This window comes from Anastrepha obliqua, chromosome 4 (genome assembly GCF_027943255.1).
Source record: "Anastrepha obliqua isolate idAnaObli1 chromosome 4, idAnaObli1_1.0, whole genome shotgun sequence".
Classification (NCBI taxonomy): Eukaryota; Metazoa; Arthropoda; class Insecta; order Diptera; family Tephritidae; genus Anastrepha; species Anastrepha obliqua.
Window position 1 is genome coordinate 47908488 of NC_072895.1, and position 20356 is coordinate 47928843.

At 36.4% G+C, this 20356-nt stretch overlaps 1 protein-coding gene across 1 annotated transcript in view; it reads right to left on the reverse strand.

Moving 5' to 3' along the window:
* Positions 1–20356, reverse strand: part of LOC129246367 (GTPase-GDP dissociation stimulator vimar) — a 49784-nt gene that overhangs the window by 4422 nt on the left and 25006 nt on the right. The window contains exons 2-3 of the mRNA XM_054885124.1: positions 3992–4921; positions 1349–1735 (exon numbers count right to left, since the gene is read on the reverse strand). Coding sequence (XP_054741099.1) covers positions 1349–1735; positions 3992–4921 — 1317 coding nt within the window. The remainder of the gene's footprint in view (positions 1–1348; positions 1736–3991; positions 4922–20356) is intronic.

Here is a 20356-nt window from a genome sequence, read left to right on the forward strand (position 1 = left end):
TATGAAATATACCTATTATATCTATTATGGTGTTGGTAAATCAGCTGATTTGTTTTTTTTTTTTTTCTTTCGCTGTGTCCATATGGCTGTCAGTACAGAATAAAACAAGGCGAATTAATATTTTGTTTTCTACTTTTCCTATACTTTCCCGTGACAATCAAACGTACAAAACATTGTTGTTGGTCTAGTGCCACCACCTTTAATAAATGCGCCTTGGATTATAGTAAACGAATGCTCCAAATAATTTTTTATAGAAGAAAACAACAAACAACGTCAACAAAAAAAATTCTCTAAAATCAACGCGATTTTGAGCCACTTCAAATCAAAATTCAATGGTCTATGAAATAGCGTACTTCAAATTTTTCTAAAAAATTTGATCAAAAAGTCTGAAAATTTGATTAAAATGTGTTGAATTTATTTTAATTTTTTTTTTTAATTTACTTCTATCTAAAGGGCGATCAGTTTAGAGGTATCGGATTTGAAATTGAAATAAAAAACGAAAATTCAAATTGATTGGCCAATCTTTACAATTTTTGTCTAGAACCCTTCATGACATTTATTTTTTAAAGGTAATTCCTTTGAAATGTTAGCCGCAACTGCGAAGTAAATTAGGCATTCATAAACACCAATTTTGAATGACTCGCTGGAGAATTTCGGTCTGCATCTCGTGAATAACTTTAGTAATGCTGGCTTTCCAATGCCTCAATCGAAGTTGGTTTATCCATAAATATATCCCCACAAATAAAAGTACAAAGGTGTGATATCACACGATTTTGGTGGCCAATCCACTGGTCCGAGACGAGAGATAAATTGCTCACCAAAACGACGACGCAGTAAATCTATTGTTTCACGGGCTGTATGGCAAGTAGAGCCGTCTTGTTGGAGCCAAATTCTTCAATTTCCGGCACCAAAAAGTCGTTTATCATGGCACTATAGTGTTTACCATTCACTGTTACGTAGCCAATAAAACAAACATGGCTCTCATAACTGGACATCATAAGTTGGCCTGAGCGCGCGATGAGCACTTATCACAGAGCGTCGATTTTCATAATACAATTGTACGATTTGCAAACGTTGTTGAGGTGTAAGTCTTTCCATGATAAAATGAATACCGACAAAAATTATGTATTTAGATTGACATCAGTCACGCGTGATCTGTCAAAATAACCCTATTGGAAACAGTACCTCCAATTTGACCACCATTTATATGGATTTTGTAGTAGGATGGACTATATTTTCATTAAAAAAATTAAAAAAATAAGAAACAAATAATTTGTTAAAATTTGTAGTAGGCCCCTGTACAAGAGTTATTTAACGCAGCGTATTATTGTTTAATATGCATCCATACCTTGACCGTCTACTGTCATGCGCAATGTACCCAACAGCTTGAAAACTACTGGTGGTTGATGTATCTCCAACATCGGCAGTATAGTTTCAACAAGTCCAGCTTGTATGACAGCGTTTTTGTTTGGTTTTGGTATGACAAGATTTCGTAGTGCACTCAGAAGTGCATGCTGCAGACGCACGTCATCTTTAACGCCATTGTTCTTGGCCAACACATCGAGCAATTTGTTCATTACTTTATTTTCTACCATATAAATGCAGTGGCTGTCGGTACGTGCGAAATTGCCCAAAGCAAGCACTCCGGTGGTGAGAAGATCGATATCCTGTGAGTCGAGCCAATCCTCCATACTCTTCAGAAGCGGTGTGGAGTAAAGATAATGCATTGATTCATCTGCGCATAAACGAAAAACAAATTGTTTATTGATAATGTTAATGATCTCAAATTCATATTAACGATTTCTTATTATCTTTAGTTACACTGTGCGGCACAAAAAGTAATAGGCTATGAATATATTATATTAAAATTTTATGTATACGAGTATATACAAGATGGCGCAAAATTAATCATCCAATTTTGTTTTCGAATAACTTTTTTAGTAAATGAAAAAAATTATTTTGAGTGAGGGAAATCTTTCTTTTGACCTTTACGCGCTCCATTGCTTGTCAGTTTATATACTGTAGCTGTCTAGGTGTTCACAAGTGTCGTACGACGCCATTTGCAAAAATTATATATACATCTTCCGATTAATAATTTTGTGCCACCTTGTATTATATACCGCATATAATGGGCGCTTACACCCTTTATGGCGTGTTTACGCCTCCTACGTTTTCTATCATTTGGGGTTTCATGCCTGGGGTTTCGAACCTGGGCAAGAGCCAATAATACTCACGCACCAACACATTCGGCTACGGAGGCCACCTTGTATTAATACATAGCAAAATGTCAGCTACTTTCTAAAAGAGAAATTTATACAGCTTCACGACGTCAAAATAAACTGCTTAGGATACCCCAGGGGTCTGTGGTGTTTAACCTAGAATACTTCTATTTACCAGCTTGGGCTAAGTCAAGGTGCATTCTATAGAACTTTATCAATCGAAGACACTATGCAGATAGGATGTTGGTTGCCATCTAAATTCGCTGGAACAGTATGACGCATTCACATTAAGTTACCTCCAAGCTGGCATAGAAATGCCTTTAACTATTAATAGGCAACGTATCCATGAACAGGGTATATCTCATAAGTGTACTTGCATATAGGGGTACATGCTCAATAAATAGCAAGATATTTTCGCCAAGAAGAAGGCAGCACAAAAAGAAGTCAACATCGCTAGGCAAGTACGGAATGTAACAGACAAGAGGTAACAATACAAGTATGTTCGAAACACTCCTTAACTTTGATATTCGGAGTAGAGTAGTCACTTTGGAGTAGTCACAAGCATTCTCACTGGTGATTGCAAATAAATAATGCACTTGTAGAATTTGAGTGTCCACTACAGGTTATGTGTCGAGAAACAGGAAAGAGCAGAGGAAACATAAGGTGTCACTATCAAGCCCTTATCAGGTGCACACCTCATTTCTTAGCCTTGCAGCAGATGGCAACCCATGATCTAAATGACATTTCATCAAGGGACCATGTGAGGTTGCTTTATGATATGGAATAGAGGTTTGTTACAATAAATTTACTCTAGTGACAGTGACAAGGTGATTTGCTCAGTTTCTTCTACATATAAGCCTAATATAATATAATTTAAAAATTTAAGACCATTTTCCAAAAAATAAGAGTAATACCATATGTACACAATCAAATTTGAAAGATTTTGCGGGTATTAAACCACAAAAACGAAATTGCTACTTTCGATCCAAGTCTACTCCCAAATCGAGTTCCCTTAAAAGAGCATGCCTTCCTTTCGGTCGCTTCTGCTCGCTATCTAATGTGTCTCACAATGTTATCAATTATAAGTTACTAAGTACCAAGGAACATTGAACTGGTAGTAGCAGTAGAGCAGATCTTTTGATTTCTTTCTATTCAAATGGGCTCTAAATTGTAAAATTATTTGTTTATAGATTCTGAAATTTCAGGTACCAAAAGCAATAACAAAATACATTGCTCTTGTTGTTTTTACTCGATATGCCTTCTTAGGTACTATATATTGTACAGGGTGGTTTATCTAACGTTTGGAATTAAATTTATTTCGGCTTTAAATAAAAGATTAAACCTTGCCCTTAACATGGGCCATAATTTGAATCAAATGACTTCCACGGCTGTTGTTATACTAGTAGTAGCCCATCTGGCAGCTCAATTTCTCAGTATATTTTCGTAAGTTGCACCGCTTATCTAACCGATGGCAATATCGATTTCACATTTCAACGCTTGAGTGGTTGGCGTAACATTTATCTTTAACGGCGCCACAAAAAACGAATAGTAGTAGAAGAAAGTAGAATGGAGTCGTATCGTAGCTTCTAGGCTGCCATCAATTGGCATCACCGCTTCGGCTGCTTATTCGATTGTCGAATGCTTTTAATATTTCCAACTTTATTCAGGCTAAAAGTGACGCATTTTGTAAACGTTAACTATACTAAACTAAATGTGTGATTCCATACACTATATGAGATTATCCTGTTTATTATATTTGATTCACCGCTTACCTCCTGTGAGTATCAACACAATCAATTCGCATGCCAGCTTCATTAGTGCACGCGCCTCGCTAGTACTCGCCAAAGTCTTATATTTCTCAAGCAGATTGTAGATCGTCTCGCAGAGTCCATCTTTTGCCAATAGCAATTTCACATCATCATTCTCCGCCTGATAGTGCAAAAGTTCAAGGCACATTTCCGCTAGATCGGGATTTGTGGAGGCAGCCAAAATATGCGATAACTGAATATTAAGATTCGCATCGAAATTTAAATCGGCCACATTCTCGGTGAGTATGCTCAGCAAAGGCAAAGTATTCAACAACAAATCTTCATGTTCTTCAACATTAGCCACACCGACGGTTATGATCTGTTGTAATTTCTGCATTATTTGTAAATCCATAGCGCGTTTAGCTAAGCCCTCTCCACCGAGTAAATAATTAGAAAGTAGACCACCACGTACTTTAATGAATTGTAACGCATTCTCAGTGTCACCAATTTCCGTTATGTCGAGTAGTCGCAGCAGTACTTCATCACCGTGCAAATCCAGAATGATGTCACGCGCCTCATCGTTCAAGTAACAAATATTACCGAGCGCTCGACAAATTTGTATGGGCAATTCCATATTCTCACCGGCCGGTAAATCACGCAGACAATTCAAAAACACTTCGATAATATCACGTTTTGTGAATTTTTTGCGTTGCACTTCGGATTTTGTGATTTCGGCAATGCATTTGGCAGCCTCCTTACGGATATTCAATTCCTCTGATTGTGCCAAAGCCATGAAAAGATCGGCCAACTCATGTTTGTCAAACAATTTTGGATCTTTTGTAGCGGATATTTGGCTGAGTAAGCTGTTGGTGTTGGCATTGCTGTCACTATCGGTGGTGTTTGTTGAACTCACCGAAGTCGACTTTAGTTTCTCTATTAGGTCATCGATTTCGCCTGAGGATAAGATATAAATATATTAAATTTAATTAATTTGCAAATAAATGTATGCATTTATAAAGACTATATAATCGTATGTACATATGTAGGTATGCAAATAAGCTATAGAGAATAGATCTATAAAGTATGCCTATGGTCTTTTTACAAAGTAACTCAAGATTGACTGTAGAGGGTTTTGCTTTTAACTTAAACTTAACTTGATCGTGATGGAGGAGAATAACTTGAAAGCAACTTGGCTTCCGGAGTATACTTGCTCTACACACTATTAATTCGTACCCAACGATTTCTTCACACTATTTTTTTTTTTATAAATATAGTTCATACTAAAACAAAAATCATGCAACGCAAAGTTTCAAATTTTGTGCAAGATTTAACCAGAATTTCTAGAATTTTTCTGGGTATTCAGATTTATAGCCATTGAGTTTTAGTATAACAAAGTACAAGTTCCAAGTGACTACAAATATCGTTCCATATAAAAAAATTCGATAATGTACTTTGTATGAAAGAAGGGTGTTACACCTCAGCGCAATTGGCAAAAATTAATAAGTATTCAATATATAGTACTACGAGTATTACCCAGCTTGAGCGTGGGTTTTGCTAAAACAAGTATTTCTAGTGAGCGACCGACTTGCGAAAACCATAAGATATGGTATGTTGCTCTATAAATAGCTACCAGACCATTCTCCTTGGAACATCTATCAAACTTTGCCAAATCTACATAGGTCCCGCAGTATCCGTGGAAGGTTATGGCCTAGGTAAGGTCATTCGCATATGGGATATCTTAGGGCACAACATATCCATGCCTCTGAACAGAGGATTTATAATTGCGATTCATAGAGTGGGGATGAGAATCCGCCTCGCCGAGCCGTTGGTATACTCATTTAATGATGCCATTCCATTTTTAATAAAGTAGATTCATTAGCTACGACTATCAATGATTAACAAACAGTTGAAATAGTTACTATCAGTAATTCACTTCTTGAGTGCTAAGTAGATTTAAGTTGTTTTTCTAAAAATGTCTAAAAAAATACTGGCACCAAGTTTTATAGACCATTAAATTTGGTATAATAAAATGCACATTTGAAGCGGCTCGAAATTTTCGTTGATTTTTTTAAATTTTTATCCGACAGTGTTGCGCATTTTTTCCACACAACACATGTACGAAATTTTTCTTGATTATAAAACACCTTGAAGGGAAAAATAACTGAAATTAAAAAATAAATATTTGACAGTCATAACTTGTCAATATGTAGTGCTACTATAATTTTGCATATATATATCCATTAGGCCGGGTCGATTTGTGGGGAGGCAAAAAAATCGCCCATTGCTCTGTAAAAATCATATTATAGGGATCAAAATAAGAAACTTTGCCGAAGGAACCATACCTCTAAAACGAATTCTGATGTCCCCCAATTTGGGTCGAACTTTTAGTGTCTTTTGTGGGGAGGCAAAAAATCGCCCATTGCTCTGTGAAAATCATATTCTAGGGATCAAAATAAGAAACTTGGCCGAAGGAACTATACCTCTAAAACGAATTCTGATGTCCCCCAATTTAGTTCGAACGAAAAATCCCACTTTGACCCATTTAGAGTGCCCCAATCGAGTCCAAATGTATGACCGACCCCCACTAACTTTGGACGGCCGATCCACCCATGCCAGTGGCACACCCCCTGTAACTCCCCTGGGGGGTTCCCCATACAATCATTTCAAAATATCACCATTTTTGGCCTTTACATGAGAAAAGAAACTAAAAAGTTCGTAGAATACGATTTTCACAGAGCAATGAGCGATTTTTAAATCGACCCGCCCTAATACCCATCCAAGTTTTATGATTGTGACCCACCTGGAGATAGACATGCAACTTGCAGTGACATACTCGTACATTCATTTTTATGTATTGAAAAAACTTACAAATGAAAATCATTGCATGTCATGACGAAACTAATAGTGTTTCAATATTGAAAATAACTTAGCTGACACACTTTTCTTGAAAACATTAATAGAAATTACATTTGCCCCCAAATTTTATGCCTTGGAGCACAAAAAAAAATTGAAACTAATTCGATGCGCGCAAATGGCAGCTCAACCGAACATAACAATCCTTAAAAATGTGTCGTGCCTAAGCTGCTCAAGGATTTTGAATGGCTGATTAGTTATCTGCAACGATTTACCAGCGCTAGTCTATCAAATGAATTGCAATAATGAAGCAATCCCGTTCATCGGGGACCAACTAAAGCTAATGTAGTGTGCCAAAGCTTTAAAGGCTCTGTTAATTTAATGGTTATAAATAATAATTCTCATGTAACTAGAACACTTTTGGAATATAATAAAATCTGAAAAAAAAAATATTTGCTTTTTCAGCTTCATCTCGCTTTTAAATCTTCCATTGCCGCTCTGTACTGTTAGTTTATATTGCACTTTTAAGGGAGATATTATCATATTAACGTTTGCACTAGTACTAAGTGAAATTGTATACCTCAGTATAATCACTTTTAAGTCTTATCTATAAATAATATATTATCTTCATTTTGTAGCTCTAGTCTGCAAGACTCTGAGACAGCGTGCATTCACATTCAATATATCGAAGATTTTCCTGGGGTATTAATTCCATATATAGTTTGAGAAATGTCCTGTGAAGACGTAAATTCTTTTTGAGCAACTTTTGGATTTTGAAAATGCACTTGGAAATCAGGAATTACATGTCGATGGAAACAACTTTTCCCGACTGTAGAACTATGAAATTTGAAAAATATCTCATATCTAATTCTTGAAGAGGTGAATCAGATGCCGAAGGGGATGTTTTGCAGATTCCTCCTCTTTTCGAAAATAAATCGTTTTTGAGGTATTTCAGCTAACCAACTGAAACCTATCGAAGACACATCAATACCAACACCTCGAAATTGAAAAAATAAGCACCATACATTGGTAAAATTCCGACTGTTTAAATTAAATTGTGGCATATTTTTACACAAAGGCTCGCCTTTCAGTTTAAGAATGGTCTTCATTTTGGCACGCATCTTTACCTTTAAAAAAGCACTACACCAGGAAACCCAACTATTCCATATCACAAGATCCCTCTGGCACTAGTTTCTTAGATGTTTTTCAATAATCTTGTTTCTTCGTTCAATCGGGACCAACTTAAGCAGAACTAGGCTCTTGAACTAAAATGTCAGTCTATCGGTGGACCGATAAGTTCCTAAAATGAAAACAGATGACGCTGCCAACACAATTCCAGCATTTTGCTTGTCAAAAAGCATCGTTCAAAAGAAACGCTTCCTATTTTACTGAACGACTTCTTATTGTTACACAAAGCATAATAAAATAATCCAACAAACTATTGGAGAAAGCTGCCGAAGTGACAGGGCATAGATCAAGATTGCTCCGGTAACATACACAAAACCAACTTTCGCAGGTGCATAATACTTTGAATATAAGCAAAATAGCTGATATGTGAAATAATGTTGTTGTTACAGCCATTTTAAACAGCCTATCGATTCAAAGCAAAGACGACTGTATTTGGCGAGCAAAATCGTGCAAAAACGCATCGGCGCATATGACTGTAGCTGCAAAGACAAAATCAAGTTATGAGTAGCCCGCTGAAACTATTATCTGTTTCTAAATATGAAGAAATGATGGCATGATGAGAGATTTGCCCCGAACGAGCGGATCATCAATGAAACAGTCGCCTGTTTCGAGGTTTCCGTGAAATGTTATTATTGGAAGGTTGCCAAAAAATTGAAGAAAAGTTGAAGAACTGGTTATTTTTTCTTTTTGGCGAATAGCATGATTTTTAAAATTAAAATTTTCAGGAACTTATGCATTGACCCAATCTCGTATCTTTATTTTAAATCAACTTCACAGTCTTGGTTATCTCGTATACCGCAACAATAAAAGCCGAGTACTCAATGTGGCAAAACGTTAAAAATTCAGAATCATATAAGGATAATAGGCATATAAGTAGAATACTAGAATGAAATTCGATTTATAAATTTAATTTGCTATACATTGACAGACTGCTTTATCAAGCGACGGAACACTGATACAAATTGGGCTGTTGATAGAGGCGATGTTCAATAATATATTCTTTAAAGGTAGGATCTACTCTTTGTCGAAAACAGTTTTAAAACATTTGTTGTGCATTTTCCCCCCATAACTTGTATGGAATAACGAACACATTTACTCCGAGCACCGCTATATAAAAATAAGATTTGAGGGAAACAGCTTACGGGCCCCGCCTGCCAGCAGGAACTTGAAAAAGACCAATTGGCAAATATATAAACGGGAACTTAAGGAAAGACTTCCTAATTCGCAAAATATCACTATTGAAAATAGAGAATCACTGAACGAACACGTACAAATCCACGGAGGTTTGTAAATAAAACTACGCTATAATTAAGTAAGGGGAAGAAAAACCCGCCCTGGTGGTCAGAAGACCTGGCATCATTAAGAAATGACAGCAGAAGACAGTTTAATAGAGCGAAAGCGACACGAGAGTGTAAAGACTGAGACTGCTATTACAGTAAACAAAGAGTTTATAAAAAAGAAGTTAGGTAAACGAAAAGGTCTGGTTGGAGAACATTCTATGGAGAAATCGAGGGAACCACAGAGGCTTCTAGACTGCCTTTCACAAAAAACCACTATTCCTCCGGATACCTCCAAAAACCGGATAAGAGTTAGACTATCTCCAGTGACGAAACTCTGAAGTTGCTAGTGGCCACACACTTTCCCAGCAACGAATCATCTAACGTAGTAATCAACAATAGTACAGAAAGACCTAATTCTGACATTGAAGATATATTCACTGAAACTAGGATAACCAGGGCACCCCCTGGGAATACCTTTTAACCATTTAAATCACCGGGTCCAGATGGATTATTCCCGGCCCAAATACAACATTCACCCAATTATATTATGGAGTGGTTAACGGCTATATTCAAGACTGCTCTGAAGCTTAAAAGTGTTCCATCAGTAAGGAAAGAAGTAAAAGTTGTCTTTATTTCTAAAGCAGGAAAAAGTTGACACACAACACCCAACGATTTTTGACCAATTAGCCTATCCTCTTTTTTGCTAAAAACATTAAAAAGAATAATAGAAAAGTATATTAAGGCTAACATCAACCCTAATAAGCTTAGCACTTAACTCACTTGTTACAGAAGCCTTCCTTGATATCGAGGGCGCGCTTAACAACATCCTACCGGATACCATAAAAAAGGCACTGATTGATTTTGGGATCTCCGGGGATCTGGTCGAGTTCATCAAAAACATTATCTTAAGCAGATTTGTGATAGCAACCCTAGGTGCCTCAAAGATCAGGAAAAAAGTTAGTAGAGGAACACCTCAAGGCGGTGTGCTGTCCCCTCTCCTCTGGGTGCTGGCAATAAACTTCTTGCTAAAGAGTCTGGAGGAGAGAGGACAATACGTCGTAGCATATGCGGATGATGTTGCAATGGTAGTAAGAGGGAAATTCCCAATACACTTTGTGAAGTCATGCAAGATTTACTGAACATGGTTGAAAACTGGTCAAAAGCAAATAGGCTAAGCGTCAATCCCAATAAAACTGAACTCTTCCTATTTACCAGGAAACATAGATTTCCAAACATAACTCCCCCGACTCTAGGTGGAACTTAGGTCTAACACTAGACAGAAAACTAAGTTGGAAGGTAAATGTCGAAGATAGATAGATACTCTTGTAAACAGCTGATAGGACTAAGTTGGGGTCTTTCCCCATCTATCGTATATTGGCTTTACACAGCAATTGTCAGACCAATTCTATCATACGGTATACTAGTATGGTCGCCGGCTTTAGATAAGTTATATATTAAAAAACCATGGTACATGTACAAAGAATGGCCAGTCTTTGCATCTGAGGGGCCCTTAGGACTACACTCACAGAGGCAATAAATATTATGCTTAACCTCTTACCAATCGAGCAATTCGGTAAGCAAACAGCTGCTATAATAGCTCTCAGACTAAGACAAATCGGCCTACTCAGAACGAACCAGAGAGGACACTCTTCAATTTTAGAAAAATTCCCCTGCACTCCTGGTACAACGGATTTCTGTAAGAGCAAGGATATCAACTTAAATAAATCCTTCGTCACAGTGTTTCCAAAGAGGAATGGGATAACGGGCTTATTGTTAGGAAAAATTATATAAACATCTATACAGATGGCTCAAAACTATACAACAAAGTAGGAGGAGGGGTTTACTCCGATAAACTCGGAGTTAGCCAATCATTTCGCCTACCTGACCATTGCAGTGTATTTCAGTGTAAATACAAGTTGACAAAATCTTACAACATGCGAACTAAGCAGACAGACATGGCCGAAATGGAACAGCGGTCAATCGAAAATCTTGTTTTTAACAGAGAAGCTATGAGAAAAATGATAGGGGTATTAACTGGCCATTGTTTAATAAGCAGCCACGCTAGAAGGTTAGGACTTCCGTACTTCGATTTCTGTAGAAGCTGTCTTAATACAGAAAACGAAACAGTCAGACACCTTTCATGTGAGTGTGACAGGTTAGCTATGAGGCGGCTGCGCACTCTTGACACGGCATTTTTAACCGATGTAACGGACATAGCGCATCTAAAACTAAGGAAGCTCTGATCGTTTATTAAAACTACCGGATGGTTTGAAAAGGAGCACGTAGGGTAAAAATAAGCTCCAGTGGTATCACAATGGACCTGCTAAAGGTCAAAGTGTGTCGTTACGACAACCACCTAACCTACCTACATATGGAATAAAAGTTGCGTATCAGAATTTCACTAATGACCCGCTCAGTATAAAATAATTAATCTCTTAGGCTTATTACTACTAAATTGCCAAAAGCAGATATTTAAGTATAAAGTTTAGATATATTAAATTTTCTTTTTTAATTTTTTTTTTTAAATGGGTACAACGAGATTCCTTGCTTAACGAAACATAGCCAAACTGTACGTTTATTTAAAATTTCTCTTCTCAAATTAACAGCTAAGCTAATTTGTATGCAACTCCCCCATTAGTTTTTATGTAAAATAGTTTTCTATTTATGTATGCATGTGTATGTAGTGCTTATGTTTTTGTTTCGAGTTAAATATGGTGTATGTACAATTGAGTATTTGGCAATTAGTTAATTTTGGTTAGAAAAGTTTCATCTTTCTATTCCCCAATTAAGTTCTTAAAACCATATCTAAAGTTCAACGAGTCATTAAATCTGCGATAAGAAGCAAATAAAAACAACACAACAAACCTCGAGTCACTTGCTCATATGCGGCACAAAATTATATATATGTACATACCAGTAGGTATGCATGTGTGTATATATAATATAATTTCCTCTCCGCCCGTAACTAGGATACATTCCTTGACTGTTTAGCCGCATTTGTTTACATTACTTGATATCATCAGCATGGACTGCGACAAGTTTGTAAAAACAAAAATAAATATATTATGATGTACTCCGACGATACATACACACATCTACATATATGCATATTTGCCACCACATCATCGCCCGTCGATGTTAGCTGAGTTGACTAACAAAATTCTGCCACCAACACCAGCAGGAGCAGCAACCTCGTTCGTGTTTCATCTATGCGCATTGACGCCTCCCAGCTACACAGCTCTTCTGTTGTTGGGTTACATTTGTTCGCCTGCCCATTACACTCGTTTACTATTTATGTGTGCGTGGGTGGATAGACGATTGGTTTGTTGGTTTCTGGATCGTCCTCGTTCATCTGACTGCATACAAATTTCTTGCTTAAGTGTGGCCAAACGACTTGAGTGTGTTGCTGCTGCAGGGCTGGCATACGGAGCAATGAGTGAGGCAAATGCCGTTTGTCTACTGATGTATGCGTGAATTGTTTTTGCTGTATGAGCTTGTGGGTGACTGATTCTCCTACAAGTATATGTTTTTTTCCTGCAAAAATGAATTAGTCCGCAAGTAGTAAGAATTTCACCAGTCTGCCAGTATCTACTGAGGGGATGTCAAAAAATGCTTTAATAAACTAACAAGCAATTTTGTTGTTTCCAATAGTATGTTAAACATTCGCAAACATAAATTAAAATAAGCGCCTAATTTCGGGAACTTACACACCCCCAGAATATATTTACAAAAATTCGACAAATTTTCATAAAGATTCCAAAATTTTATAACGAATTAAATTTTAGTATTGGTATTAGTTCGGAGTAGTTTGAAGTAGCTCGAAATTCTCGTTGATTTCTAATAATTATTTCGCCTAAAAGTATTGTATATTTTCTGAATATAACAAATACGCGATATTTTTTTGTAGCGAGAGAATGTAAAGCATCATCAGTGAAAAAATTATCAAAAAATCAAAGAATTTTATGAGCGACTTCAAACTTAAATTTTGTATTGTATCAATATTTAATGGACTACAAAACTGATTACACATTTTGATGCAAATTCGTAAAATTTTTATAAATATTGGGCAAAGCTAGAAACTTGAATTATTAGGGTACATATTTCTATAAAAACATAACTGAAATTAAAAAGTAAATAAGTAAATAGTCAAAACTTGTCAATATGTGGTAGCTTTATATATTATATTATATTTCGGGGACTGCATACCTGATTCAAATCTGCAATTAGACTCAGACAGTAAAATTGCTGGAACTCGCGGTAATTTCTTTATAGCAGCAGTCCACATCCTGTTTTTTCCAAACTAGATAAAGAAAAAAGCGAATGGGTCTGGTGGTGAACGAGAATAAAACAAAGTACCTCCTGTCACTAAACAAACAGTCGGCGTTCTCGCGTATTGTCACCCACGTCACTGTTAACAGTTAAAATGTCGAGGTCGTAAGAGACTTCACTAACACCGATAACAATGTCAGCCTTGAAATCCAACGGAGAATCTCTTTTGCCAACAAGGGTTACTTTGGACTAAGTAGGCAATTGTGTAGTACAGTCCTCTCTCGACGAACAAAACTAACACTCTACAAGACTCTCATCATGCCCGTCATAACGTATGGCGTAAAGCGTGGACGATGACAACATGCGTTGAGGCGTCTCTTGGAGTATTTGGGAGAAAGATTCTGCGGACGACTTTTGAATCATTGCACATTGGTGACGGCGAGTATCGCAGGCGATGGAACGATGAGCTCTATGAGCTTTAGGACGACGTAGGCATAGTGAAGTGAATAAAGATCCAGCGGCTACGTTGGCTGGGTCATGTCGTCCGAATGGATACAAACGCCCCGTCTCTGAAAGTATTCGATGTGGTACTAGTTGTTGGTAGCAAAGGAAGAGGAAGGCCTCCCCTACGTTGGAAAGATCAGGTGGAGAAGAACTTGGCAAGGACTTGGTGTTTTCAACGGGCGCCATTTAGCACGAGAAAGAAACGACTGGTGCAAAACTCGGCCAAAAACGCGTAAGCGGTTATCTCGTCAATCAAGAAGAAGAATCAGTACATGGTGTGTGGTATATGAAAGCAAGCTGTAAAAATGTTAGACCGAAATATGAAATAATTGAAAAGTTTTAACACATAGTCGAGAATACTTTGGGACCACATGCTGTGAGTCAACCCGGTGTGCAAGGACTACGAAATTTTTTTAATGAGCAACTTATTCGAATTAATGGAAAACGTGCCTCTTGCCATGATCGCATGCAAAACTCGCTACAGGAAAAGTTTTCGAGCATCGCTCGACGATAAATATCTCAATAAATGCATTGGAATGAGGTGGATGAGGTGGAACACTACGAGTTTGTTTTTTTGAGTGGGGAAGAAACAGCATTAACTTTATTATTCTTATTATTCTCGAGGGCAAGCAATTGCTGGACAGTGTGTCTTAAGCGATGCTGAACGATTACGTATTGCCAATATTGAGAGAACATCCTTTTTTCAGTACATTTCTACATGGTTTCAGCAACATGGCGCGGTCAGAGATATGGCGATAATGTGCGATTTATTCCCTAACAAACTGATAAGCCCTTTAGGTAACGTATCCTGGCTACCCACTCGCCCGATCTTACCCCTATGGGCTTTTTACTGTGGCGGTACCTCAAAACAAACCCAGCAATAATCAAACTCGACAATAAAAGAAAACATTGAATCCGATTGTTGAGCGTTACACAATTAGAATTAAATTTAACTTAAAAAAAATAAAATCTCCATTTGTCTTCTTTGTAATAGTTATTGAAATAAACTTTTATCATAAGTAATTCTCTTTTAATTACTAATTCTGCCACGGGATAGTACGGATAGTTAAAAAATATACTACATACAGTATTACCCAAAACTAAAACTAAATCCCCTTACAGGATTTCTAATAATGACAAATAATTCAATAAAAACCATGTAATTAATATATTGCATATTTTTTGGAAAATTTCTTTTTTTTAATTAATTCGGTATTAATAAAACATAACAAAAAATATTCAACACTTTTAATATGAACAACTAAATTGAAAATATCCGTAGTACTCAAAAATGAAATTGTCGAAACTAAAGTATCTTCCATAATACTAAATTATTTACGTTTATTGTTTAGTATTTTGTTCTGAACCCATTATTTTTGATGACTTCAGCACATCTCTTAAGCATAAAAAAAAAATTAAGTTATTAACAACTTTCGACGGTATATTGTACCAGACATTAGATCCTGCATGTTTGACACATTTTGTATGCGAAAGTGAAGTAAGGCTACCGAATTCACCAGTGCATTTTACTACAGGGTGACATGGTAAATGTAACTTTGTTTACTTAATGCACGCTGTGTACCATGTGAAGCACCATGGAGAGTTCTAGCCAACAACCCAGAGCAAATATGTATGTACGAAAAAAATGTAAAATGAAATAAGCAAAAGTAAAAACGAGCTGAAAGCAGAAAGTAAATTGCTGCACTTTATTTACACGACGCATCCGTAACATTTTCGAGTCAATTGCAAGGGAACCACTCCGCTTCCATTCATTTATATATACATATGTATGCATGTAAATATGTACATAGGTATTTATGTTATATTCTTAGTAACTACATACATTTTTAGTTTATTTCATTCCTTGCAACTTTTCTAGTTCATGCCAGCGCATAGCTTCTTTCTGCTTTTGTTTACTTCAGCGCTTTTTTAGTTTAATCTAAAATACATTGCCGCCACTGCAACACGGCCCATTTCTATTTCCTTTCCAAGCCATTTGCCTCATTATCATGTATATTTTTATTTGTATTTCTCATGTCCAATTGCCATATAACTTGAATTTTCAAATGCGTTTAATGCAGAGTCCTGCTTATAATATACACACACGTACACCTGTGTTCACAAAAATAGCAGCGCGACGTATTGCAAAGATTTGGCTATTTACTTATTTCTCATTTAATTTTCTCTGCATTCTTTTATTAATCCATAGTTAATACTACAACAAAAGCAATGCAAGTTAACGTTTCAAACTTGATACAAACTTTAAAAAATTTAAGCAAATTTTGGTCAAAATTTCAAACTTGTTGGTGAGAACTTTTAGAAAAATTCTGGGTATGCAGTTTTGTAACCCATTGAATATCCATTCTGTTCTATTATAAATGCTCGACATTTGTTTTATTTGGAGAAAATGCATAAAACCACCAGAAAAAAATGTTTCAAAAACCAACGCGACTTTCAAACCACCTCAAACTTACACTTTATTATTCCGAATTCCCGACTTGATAATGCATACTTGGAATTTTTCTGAAAATTCTGATCAAAAAATGTTGAATTCTGATGAATTTCTTAAAATTTTGTACAAATTTTGAGACTTTAACTTACACTGTTTTTGTTTTAAAATTTCTTATAATTTTGTAAAAAGTTTGAAACCTTGAGGTATTTTGTTTTCCTTGTAGTATAAACTATATTTTTATATAAAAAAAGTAAAAACAAAATTGTCAATACTTTGTAATACAATATGTATGTCGTGCAGTTATTATTGTAAACACAGGTGTAGGGCAAGTAAATAGACACACACACACACACACACCCACATCCACCAGTATTAAGAGCACAAATGTTGTCTTCATTTCATCCTGGTTGTCATCAGTCAACCCTATTAGGCCAACTGAAGGGGTTATCTAGTCACTTTGTCATGGTATAGATGCGTTGGGAATAGAAGTGTTGGGTTGGGTGTTTAATTTTCTTTTCCATTTCAATTTTTATATTTGTCCTTGGTTCTATGCTGTCAAACCGTCATTAGAACTCCTTAATACTCGTATACGCCAATAGTCGCCGTGTTGGGAATAAATATACGCAAAGGAGCAGAAAAAATCATTAGCAAGTGTAGCTGGTTGTGGTGCCAGGCGCGATGGCGTGAAATTGTATAACGTTTGGAGGAGACAAAGAGCAATTTACCTTTTTTTATTATACAATTGTATTTGTCCTTTTCGGCCTTCTCTTTCCTCAACTAAACTAAGGCGAAAAAGTAAAGCCGCTACCGTTTTTCCGCCTCGATGAGCACTTTTTAACATTCAATAATGGCGTCAGTGACATAATTGTTTTTGTTTTTTTTTTAACTTTTCTAGGCTTTTTCGATTTGTAAATCTTTCATTTTCGGAGCGCCTATTTGTTCATTTCGCAACAGTTTTGATATCCCTTCGTCTCGTTGCCTATGGCTACTTTTGACTGCAATACGAAAAAAATTTAGATTTTTGCGTCCAGTCGCCGCTATTGTTGACTTAACTCGCAGGCTATTTTTGAATGTCCACAAATTTTGTAGGTCTCTTTATAAGAGGACCAATATGAAAAAAATAATAAACGCGATAAAATAAATAAGAGGTTTCGACGTGGTGAACTCAGTGCAAAATAAAAGGTTTTCAATAGGGACTTACATATTTCGCAGTTACGTACATATACACAAAGGCACCCATAAATTTTTATCAAAAATATGTTTAGGCATGAGATTTTGACTGCAAGAACGTCTGTGCCTGCTTTAGTGAATAAATTCGAGTCAACATATTCGCGATTGAATGTTTCAGTGGCAGTTCGGCAACGAATTGATGGAAGTACCGTAACTATCCCGACTTCAGTTTAGAATAAGACAAATCAAGAATTGGGATTCTCTCAATCCAAATTATAAAAGTTTAAATCAAATCAAGAAGCGAAGCCTCTTTATGAATAATTTATGATCTCTTTGAAGAAAGTTTTATGATTAGACTCTTGCAAGATATCTTAAAGAAAATCCTGAATTTCGAAAAATCATCTTTAACGATAAAGCAAATTTTTAGCTCAATGGCTTGCCAATAGCCATAATACGACGCCTGCTATTGATATTTATTGCCCAACAGTAAAAATCAACATTTGGTAGTTGAAAACGGGTTTTTAGTTTTTCAAAATATTCTCCATGATGATCAATATCTACATCTTCGCATTCGTTTGAACCAATTTTCGAAGCACTTTGTCCAGTCGGGTTAGAAGAGAGTTTTTTTTAATTGTATGGGATCTAACTCGAAGACTAGGTGCTCGTGCAAAATTTCATCGAAGTGCATCCTGTAACATGACAATCTTGCTTAATCATTTCGTGCACAGCATCGATATTTTCGGGCCCAACAAATGATTTCGGACGACCTTTCAAGAATTCGTTGGTGAGCGAAAAGCGGGCACGTAAAAATTCGTTGTACAAGTTTTTTGCGGTGCTAAAGGATGGTGCTTACTCGCCATATAATGATTTTCGTTCTTCGATGCATTCGTTTTTTTCTAATAGACATTGAAAATTGTGAAATATAAACGCATGTAAATGTTCACGATTTAATTAAATTTTGCCGTGGGGAGTTTTTAAAGCCACTGCAAACAACACTAATAAGCCTCCCACATAAAAACGTTCTAATGCGTTGGTAAAATAATTAGGTATGTCAAAATGTCTAATCTACACGCCAGAATGCACGTGACAACACTATAAGTGCCCAAGGCCAGAAATATAAATAACGAGCGTCGTATGCGTTATTAGATAGCAGCGAACTCGCAAGAACTTCAAGATACTCCATTGCATCACAATTGACCACACAGAGTTTTGAGTGAATCGTTTATTTCAGACGTTGATAATAATTATTGCCATAATACGGTAAATGGAGTTTATTACCGCGCTATTTTCGGTCGAAAAAACAAAATAACCTATTGAAGCGAAAGGTTCGGTAATTGTGATTTATTTACGAACACGCATACATCCTTAACATGTGAATTACACTTGGAATAAATTTCAGCTCGGTATCATATTTATTCAAATTATTTGGGACTTCATTTGAATAAAAAATTGTCCTTATTAAAAAAACCTTCAGGAAATATCTTTCTTGTTATTTTCTTTTGCTTTTGTAACTTAAGAATGTAATGAAAGAATAAATAAATAAAATATGTTTTCAACTATAAATTTATATAGTGTTTTTTATCAATTTAAAAATATTTGTAAAGTGTACGTATACTTGAAGGGGTATTTGTATATGTTCATGAAGGCTGAAATTTCCCGTGCAAAACATTATTTAAGAGTTGATTGAATCTCAAGCAATATTTAGCAATCACGATTATAGACGGATTTATGACTATTATATCCAGAAAGTCGCCGTTGGTGCGCTTTATGAGCCGGTGGAGACGCTGACCCCCTCGTATGTGAGAGTTGACAATTCACACTAAAAAAAATATTTTGCTGTTTTTTGTTTGTTCCATTCAGTTATGAGCTACATGGTGTTAACAATGCAAGTCAGCAAAGAGAAAATACGGTACATTTTACAGTTTTTCTTTGATAAAGACGAAAATGCAAGCTAGGCAGCTGAAATTATGAATCGTGTTTCTGGTGGCGATACTGTAACAGCGAATTAAAAATAATTAATAACAGTAATTTTGGTTGCGTCGATACCGTTCAGGCATTTTTAATGTTAAAAATGCACCTCACACAGGCAGGCCCGATAAAACCACAGAAATAATCGTAGTTGACCGGCATGTTAGTAGTCGTAGCATCGCCCAGGAGCTAAATATCGACCATATAACAGTTTTAAACCATCTGCGCAAAGCTGGATTCAAAAAGAAGCTCTATGTTTGGGTGCCACACCAATTAACACCAAAAAACATGATGGATCGAATTTCCATCTGCGAAGCCTTGGCAAAACGGAATAAACCCCATTTCTTAAACGGATGGTGACTGGAGATGAGAAATGGGTCACATATGACAATATTGTGCGAAAACGATCATGGTCAAAGCATGATGAAACAGCTGAAACAGTGACCAAAGCAGAACTAACGGCTAGAAAGGTTCTACTGTGTAATTGGTGGGACTTGAAAGGAATCATTTATTATGAGTTGCTTCCGTATGGCCAAAGGCCAAGCCCTAAGTTCAGATCTATACTGTCAACAACTGGACTGAAGCTAGCGATTGACCAGAAACGATTAGAATTGGGCAACAGAAGAGGTGTTATGTTCCATCAAGATCACACACGTCTTTAGTGACTTGTCAAAAAATCTAGGAGCGTGGTTGGGAAGTCCGGAC